The 18194-nt window shown below is 40.3% G+C and overlaps 1 protein-coding gene across 2 annotated transcripts; it reads right to left on the bottom strand.

The window, feature by feature from the left end:
* Positions 1–276: 276 nt before the first annotated feature.
* Positions 277–18160, bottom strand: GLT8D2 (glycosyltransferase 8 domain containing 2). 2 transcript variants are annotated; one of them, XM_009465842.2, is made up of 10 exons: positions 16231–18160; positions 14228–14272; positions 12753–12848; positions 11374–11542; positions 9830–9947; positions 7620–7704; positions 4022–4134; positions 3155–3321; positions 1408–1520; positions 277–557 (listed from the first exon to the last, which is right to left on the bottom strand). In XM_009465842.2, exons 2-10 carry the CDS (start codon positions 14244–14246, stop codon positions 385–387), a joined length of 1053 nt encoding a protein of 350 aa, XP_009464117.1. In that variant the 5' UTR covers positions 14247–14272; positions 16231–18160; the 3' UTR covers positions 277–384. The 2 variants fall into 2 exon arrangements, with proteins under 2 accessions (XP_009464117.1, XP_087621900.1); XM_087765774.1 differs by lacking the exons at positions 12753–12848; positions 14228–14272; positions 16231–18160 and adding an exon at positions 11671–11836.
* Between the last annotated feature and the right edge of the window lie 34 nt (positions 18161–18194).

The raw sequence follows: 18194 nt of genomic DNA, 5'->3' as shown, positions 1-18194 counted from the left end.
AGGCTAGACAATATAGACACTTTACATGTAATACTGCAGGTATTTCCTGCGTAGGTTTTTCTACCAGCAGACACTGGAGTCTTATTTATTAAGACCTTACATTAAAACACGCTGTCTGGCCCTGAATTTCACCTCTGTAAACATTTAATGAAAATACTTCATTGTCAAGGGAACTTGTTTCCTCACCTCCTGTGAAAGTCAAGATAACCTGAGCTGAGTAACTGTCGCTCCAGCCATAAGCACACAAAACTGATGGTCATTTATTCATATATTTAACAAATACTCAGTTTTCTAAAATCGGGTAATTATACAACATGTTGCATCTCAAACTATTACATACTGCAAAACATAGTGTACGAATGCATTTAATTACTGGTTTCCGTATCAGCTATCGGGACGAGTTAATTTGAACTTCCCTGAAGGGTCAGGAATAAACCAGTTTTCCCAGAGATCAGTGTGAACACTGGGATAGTCCCAAGGTTTGTATCTCCCATTCCAATGAAGTAATTTAGCTTCTTGAAGAAAATGCTCTGAATAACGGGTATCAGGGCTCCAACCTGCATGGGTACATTAAAAAAAAAAAAAAAAAATCCAGTTTTTAATAATGGAAGACATTATGGAGTGAGATACATTCAGTTTTGGGTTTTTTTTTTTAAAGCCTGATCAGTACAGTTTCACCTGTCAATAGACAACTAGTTGTATGGTAGACTAGTTTTTTTTCAACTTCATGCCTCTCTGATGCGGAATTAGAAAAAAAATCTCAGCAAGCTTCCTCTCTCTTAACATGTTTAAGGTTTTGGCATAGCTAGGGCTTAAAAAAAAAATAATAATCCTTTTACTATTCATTTCACTATAGCAGCTAAGCCATTATGGTCTCCCCAGGATAATTCACCATTCCCAGGTGAAAGGTAACTACATCCTCCGGAATGCTGGCTGCACGAACGCTGCCAGGCGTCCCATCTTCTTCCACTGTGCCTACTGAAAGAATGTCTGGGTTTCTTCAGACTCTCACTATATTCGGGTCTTTCCTATGTTGTTTCCATAGTTTATGACAATATGGGTTAGCTGGTCTTCAGACGTAACTCTGTCCTTGGTATTTGTCTTTTTCCTTTTTTTAGCCAATTTAATAACTATTAGGGTTCAGGTTTTTTTGCAGGGATGCAATTATTTTGTTCTCTTGAGCTGTTAAGGTGTTTGCGTAATGACACCCGTGGGGAACCCCCACGTTCTGCCCTGCCCTGAAGAAAGCAGGACTCAGGAGCGCTGGGGGAAGCAGGGATTACATGCTGTGGATCTGAGGTGTGAAGTAATGCATTGGGGTAAAGTAACGTAACGTCCTATATTGGAATCTTACAAACCGCTCGCTTTATTTAGTTCCAACTGCAAACGGCGGGAAGTTAAACTTACCAAGATGCCTTATGTGCCACATAGGATTAATAGTGGAGTACTTCCCGTGAAATACAATCAGCATTGGAGAGGTTGCCACACCTCCCCCAAGGGTGCTGCTGTAGAGGTTTTCCCTGCAAAAAGGTGGGGGGGGGATGCAGAAAATGTTCAAAACCTCAATCAAAAAGTATTTAGTACAAAAGTCAGAAGATTAAAAAAAGGGTTCTGGCAAAATTCAAAATCATTTTGAACAGACCGGTTTTCGGCATGCTCCTTCCTATTTGCAGCTCCAATTCCTGTTGAGGAAATCGTTGCTACCAAGCAAAACGGGAGTCAGACCCAACATGAAGCCAATTACTTCTACACACTGCCTATAGTCTACAAGGCTGGCAAAGTTTACAGTAGAAAAATTGCTGTTAACATAAAGGAATCAAACATAATTTAGCCTGATTTCTCAAGAAAATGTACGTGTTTCCATGTATTTCATTCCCTCTGTCTTCCCCCCCCCAGCTTTTAGACCCATAAATTAACTTCAAATCAGATTTGCCAAAGTCTAGTTAGTACAAACTAACATCTAAAGGATATCCATTTCCTAAGAATTTTGTGATAAATCCAGGGCGGGGTAAAGCCAAATCACTGTAAGGTGAGGCATTAGGAGGTAGCAGCCAGACTGCCCGGCCACAGTGTGCTGAAGGCCTGGCCGGGCAGTCAGCACATGGGCGAAGCCACCCCAGCTATGGGACGCTGCCACCCGCCAGCCCAACAGGGAGGAAACCTGGCAAGTGCTGAAAGATGCACTTGCATTAAAAAAAAAAAAAAAATCATAACCTCCCCTCAAAACTGCGTTTCAACTGCTAAGCTATTTTATTTCATTGCCATTTCAAAATCCAGCCGAAAGGAACATGAATGTGTTATTCAGGTATAAAATCATCTTTGTAGATTAAATTTGCAGTAATATTTATGGAGTTTTATCGAACTCTTAAAAAGCATAGGAATAGCTTGTCAGGTTATGTTAGATAAGCAGAACACAAGACAGACATTTGGCTTCTCCTTCCTTCACAGGCTTTATCATTGGTGTCTCTCCTCCCTTCATTTCTGAAACTAACAAGTAATGGACACAGTCCAACAGCACAAGCTACTCAGTTTCAGTTTAGCCTTACTAAATTTAAATTTAACCCTTTGCAGAGAAAGAAAGTAAATGTCAAGTTTGCAAATACAGGTTAACAGTGAACTAACACAAAAAATGAACAGTGATTGTTTCACTGCGTCACGACCTATTCATGGTCAATGCCAAAAAGATATCCTTCATGTCAAATTTCATTCATCTGTAGAAAAAGAAGCGTTTTCTATTGGTATTTAAGAAATACGGCACCCAATTGCAGTTTGGCTGACATTACAATAGGAGAGACCCCACACAAACAAGGCAACGTTCCTCCTCCTTTAAGCCAGGCTCAGGAAGGGAAGATTGTTAAGTGGCTTGATCCCAAGTGAGGCTGGTCACCCAAAACAAGAAACAGGTGTTCTCAGCATCCCTCAGGATTAAGTGTGGTTTGTGATCAAACACGAGACTAAAATTCCAGGTGGCCACTTCCTGGTACGTGATTGGTCAGATTTAAGCAGAGGGAAATTCTGGAGCATGAGTTACTTTGCTTGATGAGATCCCAAAGAGAGACTTCGGCATTACAAACTTTTAAGAGCTTATAAACAGAAAATTAGACACTAAACTGAGGATTAAAAGTAAAGCGCAAAGCTAGATTTCTACACATACTCTACATTTCTTTGCATCCACTTTTCCAACTGCTTTGTAATCCGTTGATGTTTCCATTCAGTCATGTTAGCAACAATTACTCCAGGATTAAAGGAGCAGGTGCTGGGGCTGATGCCAAGATCTCTGATCGCTTGCTTTCTGTAGTCCAGGAATCCCATGTACGTGTTCTAAGAAATTTTAAAAAAAGTATGTTTATCCCTTATGAATCTCTGTAAAGGTAAGTGTAAATGCATCTCTCTACCACTCACATAGAGACTAAACGCACGGTCCCAAAGCTGAATTTCTAGATGATGGTTACCTGTCTTGATTTCCATATAACACAAGGCTGAAAGGCAGGATACTTCCAGCTACTGAATTACTTTTTCCACAGTATTGTTCCATGGGAGTTTGATTGGGCTCTTCCCTCACCACATGTTTGTCTTTCTGTAGCTTACTCTAAATGATGTAGCATCAGGCCTGTACAGCTGTAATGCTAGAGGGACTCACTGACAACTCTGGGGAACTCAGCTCAGGAATTAGCCTTTAAACCTGTTTTCCTGAGTTTCATTCCAAATTTGACTAATACAAATATCATATATTCTGTCTTCATTAGATGTTCCATAAGTGCTCATGATCTACTGATAGCTAAATACCAAACATAATTTAGTAGAATCCAAAGAACAATAGAGATTTAAATTATTACAGGAAACAACTCTGCATAGCATTACAGAGTTACTACAAAAAGTAGATCTTAATTACCTGTAAAACTATTACAAAACTATTAAAAAAAAAAAAACAACCAACTTTCACTTTGGAGAAAATGTATAAAATCATCTTACATTTGTGGGTAAATACATTCATTATTAAAATTCCAAAATGGCATCTTACCTGCATCCCTACACTTCTAACCATTTCATGTGTAGAAGGCAGATCACAATCATCTGAAAAAGCTGCGGCATGTCCAGGAGTTAACTTAGTGTCGTAGAGTTCCTGGATGTCACCTGATTACAGAAAGGTCAACAGCATAAGAAGAAACCTACTTCACTGCTACAGAGTTGACAGGATAACTTCTGTTCTTATGTATGTTACTTGCAAACATACCAATTTTAGGGGATAGCCCTGATATTAACGAAGGCTGAATTATGTAATATGGGACAATTTTCAAATTTGAGTCCTGTACCTGGATGTCTAAGGTCTATCTTTAGATATTATCGTCAGTATTCAGTACATCCACATTCTGGTCTGAACGTCCAAAACCAGCTACAGCAGGAGCCGATTATACGGTTAAGAAGCCTGGTTACCAAGTTATACATTCATAGCGCTTGCCTTTGGAGAAGGAGGGCACAGGCAATTTTTCTGAGCCTCTTCAAGTCCCACAAAAGTGCCACTTCAATCTCATGCATGGATCAGTTTTTTCCTGGTGTTATTGTGTTTATACCTGCCAGTAAGATATCTGGATTCCCAGCAGTGGTCAGTTGAAATGCGCCTGTCACACTTGACCATCCCTGCTGGCTTCACAGACCACCCAACCCCATCCTGCTGGAGGAAAACAACGTGACGCGTGGCATCTCGCTCATCCTCTGCCTAGCAGGTACCCATGACACGCCAGAACGGTTTCAGGGCGGGTGGGAAGCACAGCGCTGCCACAGCAATTAAATGAGCCCTGCATCCAACCCCCCTGCAGCTACCAGCTCTGCTGCTGGGCACGGGTCAGTCAGAGGTAAGATGAATTCTCTTGGAAGGCCACATATGGCCCAGTAGCCTGAGGTGAGCTCGTTAAAAGACTAGTAACCGAAAACATTCCTCATACTGCAAACAGTGGAACTACTCTTTCTGAAATAAGCAGAGCTTATTTATTTGTCTGAACTCATCAGCTGGTTGGAAAACTTGGGTTAGGACTCATGCCCCACCAAGAAACAGAATTTGAATTAATGGGACACTTCATTGTTGAAGATCAACATGCCTCACTAGGTATTTTTTTCTGATTCTAAATAGCTTCTACTTTTCAAGAAAAAAAAGCAGAAAAAGAGAAAAGAAAAAAAATCAAACCTAACAATTCTGGGGTGACACCCCAAGGTCAGTATGTTTCTGCTTTCTGCAACGCAGTAAGAATACGACCAACAAATAAACGATCCCAAAGTTAAACCCTGAAAACCCCATTCACTCCTTAGCCTGTCAGAAGTCTCAATCGCTCCCGTTCCAGAGACATCCGACAAAGAGCACAGCCTCATGTTACAGCTAAGACATGGGGAGCGGCTGCCGGAGCAGGCTCCCTCCCTCTGCCTCACTCCCCACACGTCCATCTCTATTCCCTTCTTCTGGGCCCTATGATTGCGTGGCCCAAGGGTGAGCAAGTTAGGCTGCCTGAAGCCAAGAAACAAAAAAGAAGGGGAAAAAAAAAAGTTGTGGGTTTTTTTTGTGCTGCTAGTCTTCTGCCAGGTCAACCAGCTGAATCAGCTGATTCTGCAGCTGCACAGCTGTAGATAGGACACAAGAAACAGGAGCTGCCTGGGGACAGGAGAGGCCGCTTCCGTCAGCAGCAGCCTACCGTCAGCTGTAACATGAAGCTGGCTCCAGACACACTATCAGCCGGCATAAGCTGACACCCCTAAGGAAAGAGAAAGCCCTGCCTCCCCTCCTCTCCTAGCTACGCTGCCTTGACTCCTACCAGGGAACTAATGCAGGCTGAAAGTAATCACATTTCTGGTGAACGCCTGCGCAGGTGCAAGGAGGGATGCAGGGGAAGCGGTGGGCTCAGCTTAAAGCGCTTGTGAAACTGGAGCGTGAGTGAAGACTTTAAGAACCTTTCAAAGAGTTAAATATTGCTGTTGCCCATTGATGACAGACAGAATAACAAAACCAAAAAGCAGAGATAACCACTAGAAACACACATGTTGAAGAAACCGTGATATGAAGTCTATCGCAAATTAAAATGAGAAGGCAGAGCAGATTAAGCATATTTTATAAAGCAGCTAATAGTGGCCCCTTTAAGGGCAGATGGTCTGAAATCTGCCACTAGAGAGACAAAACTACAGAAAGGTGCAGAGAAGCAGTGGAGAATAAAATTATACTTTCGTCATGTGTAAATTCACCGATCTTAACGTTCTTACATCAAAGATTAATCCAGCCAAAAAGTTTACTATAGTTATACTCAGTCCTTTCGAAAGGAAGTTTTCACTGGAACATCTGTTTAACAAGGATAGGTAAAATGGGTTTGTTGTCCCTGCGTACTGGGCCTGGCTAGGATACAGTTAATTTTCATCATAGCAGCTCATATGGTGCTGTGGTTTAGATTTTTGACCAAAACGCTACTGACAGCACACTAATGTTCTAGCTTTTGCTCAACAGCAGTTGCATAGCACCGAGGCCTTCTCTGGCTCTCACTCTGTCCCCTCGGTGAACAGATCAGGGGGTGCGCAATGGGCGGGGAGGGGACTCAACCGGGCAGGGGACCCAACCTGACCAGAGAGATCTCCCACGCCGTAGAACGTCATGCTCGCCAATACAAGGGAAAAAGAGGGGGGTCTTAGAGGGGTTAGCCAGCTTTTGCTCGGGAACTCACTTTTCTCTTCTTCCACTTACCCTTCACTTACTAAACAACTATTTGTTTGTTAGTTTTATCTTGACCCTCAAGTTTTCTTGCCTTTATTCTTCCTTTCCTCTTCCCCCATCCCACTGGGGGTAGGGATGGGGAGGAGCGAGTGAGCGGCTGCGTGGTGATCAGCTGCCCACCAGGGTTAAACCACAACACTGATTAAAAAGTGTTATAAAATAACAAGAAAACAATATGATAAAGCAAGGGAGGACAATAAGTCTACAGAGGAAAAAATATAATGAGAAACAGAAGAGAAAAAAACATAAATTAATCTTTAAAAAAAATTGTTCCTCTAATTAGATTTCTTTGTATGAAAAAAAAAAAAAAAAAGATTTTTCAGGATTTGAATGTTTTCTAACTGCTCCCATTTGTCTAGGAACTCTGAAGTCTTTGATCACGATTCTGCAAATTGCTATGGATCCTGAGCTGAAGATGCTCAAAATCACCTTTTTAAATGTTTAGAATTTTAACCCTCTTATTTGAGTAAATTCCTCCTGCTCTCAAGAACAGCAATTCTGCATAAGGAACTGGTAGCATTTGTGGGAATTCAAATACTAGCAAGAAATGCATGTCACGTACTTAACAATAAATATTGCAGCATCTAAGTGAAATCCATTATACCTTTCAGCAAATGACCACATTCAATTAAAATGAAATCCATACATACAATTTTGATCAAAATCAACTATTCAAAAGACATACAGAGAGAAGTTCTTCTTCAGACTTTCTTTTAAATAAACAAGCAAACAGATTATTTGTATCTTTCCTGAGTGCAACACTCTTAGCAGCTGCCTCGGTTTCCATTATATCCCATATTTCCAAACAACTGTAAAAGCTACTATAACTTTGATTTTAATTCTGCTAGAAACTGCTTTTTGGATGACAGCTTACCTTGAACAATGATATCATCATCCAAATATATTACTTTCTCATGTTTCTGGATAAGCAAAGGAAGATAAAATCGAACGAAGTTCAGCTATTAAACAGAAAAAAAAAGGTAAAGACTAAATGGTAAAGCTGCTTAATGTAGTAGTCTCACGCTTCTGTCTCTATTAACAATCAGTTTTAATTTCTCTCTTCACCGAGCACTAGCCAATAATCATTTGCTTCCTCTCCCCCAGCTAGTACCCTTACTAGTATCTTGAACCCATTATTATTATTATTATTATTATTATTATTATTATTATTATTATTATTAATCCCTATTTTATTTACTATGGCCCTAACCAAGCAGCCCAAAACAGTTTCTTCTTCACAGAATCATTTAGGTTGGAAGGGGCCTTTTGAGATCATCTTGCCCAACCCCTCTTCTCAAGAAGGGTCCACTCCAGCAGGCTGCCTGGGACCATGCCCGACTGGGTTTTGAATATCTCCACAGATGGAGACTCAACAGCCTCTTTGGGCAACTTGCTCCAGTGTTTGACCACCCTCACCATAAAAAAAAAAAAAATAAATTTTTTTTCTTTTGTCCAGAACGAATTTCATGTATTTTAATTTGTGCCCATTGCCTCTTGTCCTGTCAGTGGGCACCACTGAGAAGAGCTTGGCTCCCTTGCCTTCATCACTCCCCTCGGGTATTTATACACATTGATAACATCCTCCTGAGCCTTCTGTTCTCCAGGCTGAACAGCCCCAGCTCTCTCAACCTCTCCTCATGCTTCAGTACCTTAACCATCTTTGCAGCCCTGTGTTGAACTCACCCCAGTAAGTCCATATCTTTCCTGTACTGGGGAGCTCAGAACTGGACACAGTACTCCAGACGCAGCCTCACAAGTGCTGAGTAAAGGGGAAGGATCACCTTCCTGGACCTGCTGGCAATGCGCTTCCTAATACATTTTTACAACATACATGCTAAAACACTTCAAATTCAAGTGTCATCATTCCACTCTATAGAAATGATTTGACTGGTGGCACAGACATGGGATAACAACTTCTACAATAGCAACTAAGAACATAGCAGAGGGAAAGGGGACTGAGACGGTAAGAACACCCATACTGATTCAGACCTTTTTACCCAGCACCTGCCTTCAGAGTGGTCCTAAGCAGATGCTCAGTGAAAAATAAGAATAGGGCAAGCATAAAGAGAAGTTGCTCCAACTATTCTCCTAGCTTTCAGCTATTTTCAGCTCCAGGGATTTCCTGAACCAGATGTGATCTGTCTAAATATAAACTTCAGTCCTCACGGAATCCCTGTAAATTTTTACATTCACAAGACCTTTCACCAAGGAATTCCAGAGGTTCGGTACTCATTGCATGAAAAATGTGCCACATTGTTTGTTCTGACTGACTCCTGCTAATTTAAGCTAATGGCCATTAGTTCTTGTATTGGAAGAGACAGTGAGCAACCATCTCCCATCCAGTCCTCCGCACCACTCAGTTCTGTAGACCTTTACTATTTTCACACTAGAAGTCACATTTCCAGGCTGAACAGTTTCAACCCACTGATTCTTTGCATGAAATCTCTTCCATATATTAGAAATGTCACAGGCTCAGAGAAGAATAAACATTCTGAGCAGACCTGAACGTTTTCTGGTAGTGCTACATCTTTTTCAGATAAGGGGATGAAGATTGCACGTAGTATTTAGGGTGAGGGAAAACTATGGATTTGTACTGTGGCATAATGATGTTCTGTATTTTGATCCTTACTCCTTTCTTAATAATTTCTAACATCTGATTTGCCTCTTCTGACAGCCAGTAATATGTAGGTTAGTCATTAGCCTCTCAGTTAACCCTGGACATGAGCAGAATGCAGCCAACTCAGTATCACGGAGGCACAAGGAACACTAATAAACTGTGAATATAATAACTGTATAAACAGTTTATATATATAAACTGTGAATATATCCTTAAAGATATGAGAAGTTAAAATTACCAAGTTTATGCCACTAAATAACGAGGCCCCAGCAAGACAGACAAGTTGCAAGGAGCTTGTTACAGTGCACTTTTTCTTCTTGAGTGAGGGCTCAGCATTTGGACCTGATGTGCTTCTCTGGTCTACACCCCACCCTGTATAACGGAACAGAGATCTAGGACATTTTAAAGCCTGTAATAAGTCTTAAAAAAAACACTGAAAATTTGTTATGCGGTGTTCATTTACTCACAGGCTGCAGTAGCTCAGGACGCGATGCATCTTGTCTGATTTTTCCTTTTAGTACCATAGGGTTGAATTCCACAACCTTAAATTTTATTTCTTTCAGTTTAGAATTTTCAATCCATTTTCTGTGATAAAAAAGAAGTGATAAAAGAAATATTGAGTGTGTGGCAAGTACTTCCAGTATTAAATTCACAGACTCATAGGAGAATAAGAGACCTTGAAAGCTCGCTCAATCTATTCTATCCCAAGACAGAATCACTTATGTGTACAGCTATTGCACAAAGATGTTTGTTTAACCTGTTCTTAAAAAAACCCCAACAAACAAACCAAAAAAAACCACCCCAAAACTCTAACAACGCAAACACCTCACGCCAATGCCAAAAACACAGACTCCACATGTTGCCCAAACAACCCATCTTTCACCACTGTTAGCATTAGATGCTATTTTTCTACGTCTTCTTGCTATAGTTAAAGACCTTTTTTTTATCCTATCTACTGTGCTTTTAAAGCAGAGGTTAGTTTTCTCCCTTTTACAGTTTTACATCCTTCAAGAAGGCTGCCACATCACCTCCTAACTATATTTTCTTTAAACTAATATTTTCATTATTTTGTCGGATTTCTTGACACCATTGCTTATTTTCTCCTCTGACCTCTCTTCTAAATCCTTCCTGAAGGCACCTAAAACTAAAGACCACACTTTTCCTTACAATCAGCTATTCCCACCTATATTACTTTGTCATTACCTCTACTGAATTTCATCGTATTTTACAGTTCATTTTTCCAACTCATCATGATTAGTTTGTTTTCAGCTCTTGTCCTCAATATATCTGCTGTCTCTTCTCTTCAGCTGCAGATTCATAAAGAACATTTTCCACTCTATTATCTAGGTTACTGACGAACTGGGTGGGAATAACTCCCTGTGGAACCCCACTCATTATTACATCTTTTCGCTTTGACACAAATTGGGGCTACGCAGGCTACAGAAGCACAGTAGCCAGAGGTGAGAACTGCTAACAAATCTGCTTTAATTTTGATTCACACCTTTTTCCTCTTTTAGACAACGTTTGCAAATTTTAACACCCAAACGTGCTTTTATTACAAGCTTCTTTGGGCCGCTATTTATAACCTTCAATACACCCTCTTAGCTGAAATTAGCTTTAAACAGCAAGTTTTTCTACTCTGAAGCTTAAGACACAGTGCCAGATGAGAGGTAAGTGTAGCACCACAAAGTGGGATTGTGACAAGTAAGTATGTGTATACTTACCTTACTACAGACGCTTCTGCAGCCGATCTACAAAAGGCAGAGAGGCCATGTAGTATGGGCATGGTCTGGCTATTTCACACCCCTTTACACCAGTCAGTGACTTGCATAGGGCAAAATGGTCCTTTTTCGTACACACAGAGAATCCTGAGGATTGCTACCAATGGCACTACTTAAATAAAAGGGAGAAAACAATTCCCTGAAAAGTCCTCCAAAGTCTATGCCCGTGCTAATGAGAACAACCACCTGGTCCTAACTACAGCATGAAACAAAATAAGGCCGGTATATACCGAATATGTGGGATAGTAGTCTTCAACCCAACTATGTAGAACAAAACATTAGCTTCTGTGTTGCTGTAGATGCTACTGATTGCTGCTATAGCTGCACCCATTCTGCCCGCAGCAGCGCAGATTACGACTGGGATTTCTTCTTCCATTTCCTCAGGACTCTCCAAATCAACTACAAGAAACAAAACTATGCATTATAATAGAAAATTTAAAACCTTTTTGTATCAGATCTGGGTCATAGGAATGAGCATGTAGTTCCATAAGCAGTGGAATCGTATCACAATCACCCCATTTCCTTACCACATCCTATACACATCCGCATCTGGCAAGGCACACAGCATGAGCTGTCGCTAATCCAGAACTACATGCAGGTTGACTGGACTGTTGGATGCCTCCAAACAGAATATATAACAGTTCTCGGCATCTTCTACTCAGCAGGGGTACAATTCAGCCTGTCCTCCATGTAGCTGCTTATTCACATGAAACCTGAAGAAGTTTGAATACCTTTGAGACTTCTACTTCTCAGTTATATTTAGTACAAATTGAACAACAGGTTCCAAAATTAGCAAAGGAAAGAAGTAAGGCGAAGAGATGGTGCAATTGCACGAGCTTCACTTCTTTGGGAAGCAGGCTAGAAAGGAACAGTGCAAAATTTTGTACCAACAGGAAGTTGCTAATGATAAATGGAGAAAAAAATCTAAACAATACTGAATCAGTTCACATTACAGCTAAAGAAGATTTTTATCCCTGCCACTGATTAACTCAAAGAACTTCTATGGATATATTTATACTGGCTAAAACATAACCCTTAAACTCATAACAGCCCCAACAAAAATATACTGGAAAAAAAAAAAGGTTTATAACAAGACAGAGTTTGTTTATCTTAGGAACACTGAATAAGCTATTAGTATAAACATTTAATACCAGTCCAACCATATCAACCCTAGCAGGTTTCTGTCACTATAAAAATTCCAGCAAAAACTTCTGCTGTAAATTATGTCAAGATTTGATGATCTATCTGATGAATAAGTTGGCCAAGAACATTCCCAAAGGGGCAAGTTGCGATCAAAGTTTATCACTTGACAACTCCAATACTGTTCACCACAAATAAGGATATACTCCAGCTTCCATCTACATCAGTGACATCTGGATAAAAACTTGAATCAGAATGACAATTCTTAGTCATTACTATCAGTCTCCTACTATTTTATTCAAGTAATTCAGAAGCAAAAAATTCTGCATCCCAGACCATATGCAACAGTGTGAGTAGCTCATCGACTGCAGGGCAAACAGGATTCAGTAAGACAAAAAGCACTGTTCAAATAAGGACATAAGGACTATAAAACAAGAACATAAATGAAACAGAAGTACAAGTCATTTACCTGTTTCATTCTTTAATGCAGATGGCACTTGGTGAACTTTGTTATACAGAATGGCGCACACAGTTAAGACAAGAAGTAACAGTAAGATCTGGTTAACTAAAACAAAAGGGAGAATTTGTTAACAATCAGTATAATAGCTGATTTCCAAGTACCTTTTAAAAAAAAAAAATCCAATTTTCAACCAATACATATCATAACCTGTATTTGCTGTGTTTATCAAATTCTCCTTTCTCTCGTTATTTGATCAAGCTAAAAATTTTATGTTAAAAACATAATAGTATTTCTCCCCCATTACACTAATTTCCAACTATCTAATTTTCACGGATAATTTGCTCACTCAATCATTAAGCTCCCAATATATATGGGTTATCCATACTAGGAAATTCACATTTCTGAATTCTACCAGGAGATTGGAACTTTCTTTTCTTGGCTAGTTTGTTGGGTTTTTTATCATCACAGGACTTCATGAGTTAATCATTTTTACCTAGCCCTTTCCTTCTTTCACACTTCCCTAATAAAACTTCAAACACAGAAGAAATTTTTATTGGATTTCAATGTTCAGATCTTCAAGATGTATTTGAGCAAAACTCTAAAAATACTAGAAAAACACACCCAGCATGCTACTGAAACCAGAAATGTTCCAAAGTATCTGAAAATACATAATTACTTTAATTAGTAAAATCAAAACAAAGCATGCAACAGCAAAGACCTTACTGTATATTCTGATTTGCAGTTCCAACCAGACTGTCTTGTACAAGTTTAAGTTATTCAACATAAACCAACTGTGAGCAGGTACCAGGACAGTTCACTGAGAACAACAGGGAAGGAATACATTGCCATCTTCAACAGTGACTTTGATGACGGGAGTTCTTTGTATCAGACTGCTTTGTTACTTTTGCACCACCATAAAAGGTATTTAAGGTGTACAAAAGAGCAAAGGGAACAAAGTTTTGAACTATTTCAAACAAAAGGGCCAACTGGCCAGAACTGGCCATGAGAATAAATTTATATTGGTAAACATACATCACCAAACCTGCATTAATTTAAACCAGCTGACTGAAGGCGGACACTGGTCCACTTTCAGTCACTGACCCTGACAGCTGATGACAACGGCAAATTTCTTGGGGCCACAGCTCAACTGCTGGTATGAAAAGCATTAATGTGTAGAGTTCTGTAAAAAAGCCAGGTTTGGTGCTCTAGGCACAACTCACATGAAAACAGTAGCTACCTGCACTCTTAGTGGGAAATTCCAGACCCCTGAGTCTCATGCAGTAAAGCAGTAATTTTAAATTAATGGGAATTATGGTCGAACTTATCTGACTTAGTTAACAGGAAAAGGCTTATTTGTATGAAGTTAAGCATAATTTAGCAAAACTAGAACTATGAACTGTGACAACAGTTGCATGAGAAATTGCATTTGACATTTCTGTCCTCTTTTAAAAATATATATTTCAAATGTTTTTAATCTCTCTTACTTTTCTTTAAAAGAGCCATGTGTCCTGTTGGATGAGAACTGTGATCTGTAGTAAAATTAAAAAAAAAAAAAAAAAAAAAAAAAAAAAAAGAGAGAGAGATAAAAATCATTAATACCAGCAGTGAATACCAGTTAGTTATTTCAGGGACATGGCTTTGCATCATCAAATTTTGCTGTTGACCTGGTAAAAGTAAAACTGACCTCTATCTTTGTAAATAACTTTTTTGGAACAAATAAGTAATATTCTGGGCTAGAACTACTACGTATTTTAATTTAAGCTACTAATAGGCCAAAAAGAACAGCATTTTAATAAATTCCGTCCAATCACCTACATCAGTAATAACTATGATTTTTTAACACATTTTAAAGCAATGTGCAAAGAAGTATCAAAACACCCACTGATACAATTTGTAAATACATTTACATTTATCTCTGATCTCACCTAAAACTTAATAACAATCACAAATACTAACCTCTTGCTGGAGTATGTTCCCAAACATATGGGAATCTTATACTGGAGCAGTGTCTTTCAGACTCTCAAAAAATTTCAGAGCAATAGTGAAAATATTTTCTAACAGCAGTATCCTTCCACTAACAGTAAGGGGGGAGTTCGTGCAATGTGGCTTCTATTTAAGCACATTATTTGTGATGCTGAAGAAAATGGGGTAGCCTTCCCTAAAACTGTGCCTCTAAACCAGGCCCAAGAGTGGCCATAACTTTATGCCTGAAAGGACAGAACATAATCCCTAAAATACAGGATTATGGGAAATACAACATTCACTTTAATTCTGGACCCAAAACTACTCTCTATGGGAAAGAAAAAAAAAAAACCACAACAGTAAAAAACAGCACCACAAGTTGGGGTAAGGAGGGGGGACAGGAATACAACTATGTGATCTAACCTTTATGCTATGGTAGCTATACATAGGACAAAACCCAATTTTTCCTGTTTCTATACATGCAGATATGGACACATTACAGCATAGATAAGGATATGTGACAGTTTCTATGCACACATAAAAATGAAGTTTATTCCAACTCCTTGAGAAGGCAGACAGAACAGCAAGAATTCTTGAAACCTGAGTCACAAAACTGACCGCCTCTCATTGGTTAATGCTCAAGTTCAGGCGGCATCCTAAATTAGTCTTGACTTTGACTAACAAGTTAAATGACAATAAAAATATATAAAAAAGCTAGGATGTGGCTTTGCTTACAAACCACTTATATTCGCATGTATTTAGGTCCCAACAGATGACTAAATCGTAGTGAGAGAGGAGGATTTCTGAAAGTCCTTTTGCATCCGCGGTACTTATCTACATTCCAGCAGCCTGCTTTCTTCATGTGGCATTAATTTACAGAGAGAGGAAATCAAGCTTATCGGTCAAAAAAAAAAAACACTGCTGAGAAAGCCCTTTTCTCACGCATTATGCACAAGTATTGTCTTCCTATCCATTAAAAAAGTTTACTTGTTTAGATAAGCAGAGAGACAACAGAACCCCTTACACTCTTAGGGTAACTTTCTAACCTCACTTCAGCTAATAGCAATCTTCTACCGATTTCCATAGAGCTGACTACTATCTTTTAATTAAGATTTGTAATGATAGTCACAAACAATACTGATGATCACTGCAAGATGAAAGCTGGATAGCCACAGCCTCATGATATCTTCAGAAATTATTAAATCAACATAAATTGAACCACGTTTTAAACTCTGAAATCCAAACTCAGACAGACTCTCATACAAGTTTGAGTTCTAAAACTACAGCATTCCTAAGCCTCAGAAACTCAGACTGATTACCCACTGATTTTTAAGGAAAGAGAGGAATATTTGTTCCCCTGCAAATATTTACTCAATTTTTCCTGACTGTAGACATTAGTTCCTGGAACCTGGCAGTCTCTAACTCAGTTGCCAAATCCTCTAACAAAATGAGGGGCTGCAGAAGGGAAAGCTCAGAAACAGTGACATTACTGCTCAGATATTTCCTCCTTAATTAGTCTTTTTACCTCTTCAAAGCAGCACAGTATTCGGAACTCTTCTCTCCTGAAGAGCTGTAGAGCTATTTACTCGGATCCTAGATAGCCCACAGCTGTAAGCACTCTTGCCAAAGCTTCCTTGACCATCATCCTCCTTTGAAGTCCCCCACGCAAGGGCCTTACAGGGCACAGTAACAGTTTTAAGATTCAATTCCTTTTTCAAACTCTTCAAAGTTTACTTTGGAGTTGTGCTGGCTTTCTTTTCTTTCTCTGCTGCTGAGGAATAACACAGAGTCCAGACGCCGCACTGGAGGAATGAGAGCCCATAAACTACTTCCAGATGTGCAGAACGATGATGCAGTCTCAGATCTGGCAAACTTGCCTCAGAGCTTCAGCTAGCAGATTGCAAACAAATCCCATAAGAAAAAAAATTTTAAGGGGGTGGGGGAAAGAGAAGGAAACAACCCCTTCCAGAAGTTGCTTCAACAACCTAGTTGCAGGCTAGGTTTCCAGTCATTCTTTACAGTAAATGCGAACAGATAACTAGCGTGCAAGAGCCAAACAACAACGTGCCGAAGTCAAACTGAAAGCCAAAGTTCTTCCAATGTCTGTTTGCAGAGTTCTTGCGAGTCAAAAGCTAAGGGAAACTTGCAAAATTCAACTATGAACATGCATTTTGACTTGAATCATCTCATTTCCAAACATTTGAGCAGTTAAGAAAACCTGAATCCACAGGTTTGGTTTAGATCCAAAGGGATGTTAGATCAAGGTAACCAGCACATGTTGATACTCTGCCTCCTAAGCTCTCCTGGAATGCTTTTGCAGTTTTATTTCTACACCACTTCTTTTATTTGAATTCTCTCCCTCCCTTCTATATGACAAAACACTGTTTTGTCACAAGACTTTCAGAAATACGGAAAGGAATAGTAATAATAATCTTCAGTTTGAAACTATTTTTCATATTTTTAGCGTGAGGCAGTACAAAACTTATGAGTATTCAGTCAGGTCTTAAAAATCATAAGTGTTTTAAAGGAAGACTGTTGTTCCACTTGCAGTAACTGAAAAAGTGGGGTTTCAACTTTATGTCTCAAAACATGCCAAAACTGTATTATGTGTCTGATTTTGTACAGAAATCCATCTTTTGCAGAGCTGCTTGAAGGAAAAAGAAATGAAGAGCTATCCATAGTTATGTGCTTCACGCAGATGGCCACTACTTTTTCTCTACTACGATTTTTTTTTTAAGCTGTATTAAGCTCATGTTCATCAAAATCCACCCGTGTTCTTTTCATCTCCCTTCCATTTCTGTGTGCATCCTGAACAGACCTGAGAAGCACCCAGCTGTATGAGCGCGCAGCATTGGGGCCATCCGCTTCACCTGGCAGCAACCCCTGCATTACTGGCAAGCCAGCAGCACCTTCTCTGCGTTTCCCTCAGCCTCACACGTTTATGTTCTCACTTAACACCCCCCTCACACAGGAAAGTCAGCAGCCTCTGTCCTGCAGCGTGAGATCTTCGGGTTTACTCAGAACACCCGCTGTTAGCTGTAGACCTGAAACCCGCGTTTCTAATCGCAACCTTCGGTGTTTAAACAGCAACTCGTTTCTTTCTCAGGTGCGTACCTCGCAGGCAGCACACCTCGCCTACCACCAGCAAGTTAAAAAAAAAAAAGGGGGGGGGGGGGGAACCCAAACCCGCTACATATTTCTGAGGGTTTGAACGCAGCGCCGGGTGCTCTCAGCTAAACAGCGCACACCACACCCGCGGTGGCCCGAGCCCTCCGGCGGCCCAGGGCGGCGGGCAGCAGCCCCCCGCAGCCGGGGCGCGGTGCGGGCAGGCTCGCCCCCGCCAGGCGCCCCTGACAGGACTCCCGCCGAAGCAAGGCCGAGACCGGGGCTCCTGGGGGGCGGAGGGAGCCGTGCAGAGAGAGGCCTGTGGCAGAGGCGGCCGTGGCCGCCGAGACGGCGGCCTCCGAGTCCCCGCCCTGGCCGGGGACA

Source organism: Nipponia nippon, unplaced genomic scaffold, assembly GCF_047370975.1.
Source record: "Nipponia nippon isolate SJK-2023a ecotype South Korea unplaced genomic scaffold, ASM4737097v1 scaffold_3, whole genome shotgun sequence".
Classification (NCBI taxonomy): Eukaryota; Metazoa; Chordata; class Aves; order Pelecaniformes; family Threskiornithidae; genus Nipponia; species Nipponia nippon.
The sequence above is the reverse complement of the archived record's forward strand: the minus strand, read 5'-3'. Positions and strand labels throughout refer to the sequence as shown.

Bases quoted from the DNA above. Each gene is read 5' to 3' on its own strand.
- GLT8D2 (XM_009465842.2), bottom strand. The intron at 11,543-12,752 runs GTAAATGACTTG...TGTTTCTTGTAG, and splicing joins TGCATTAAAGAATGAAACAG to TTGATTTGGAGAGTCCTGAG. The intron at 4,135-7,619 runs GTAAGCTGTCAT...TTCTGTAATCAG, and splicing joins TGATGATATCATTGTTCAAG to GTGACATCCAGGAACTCTAC.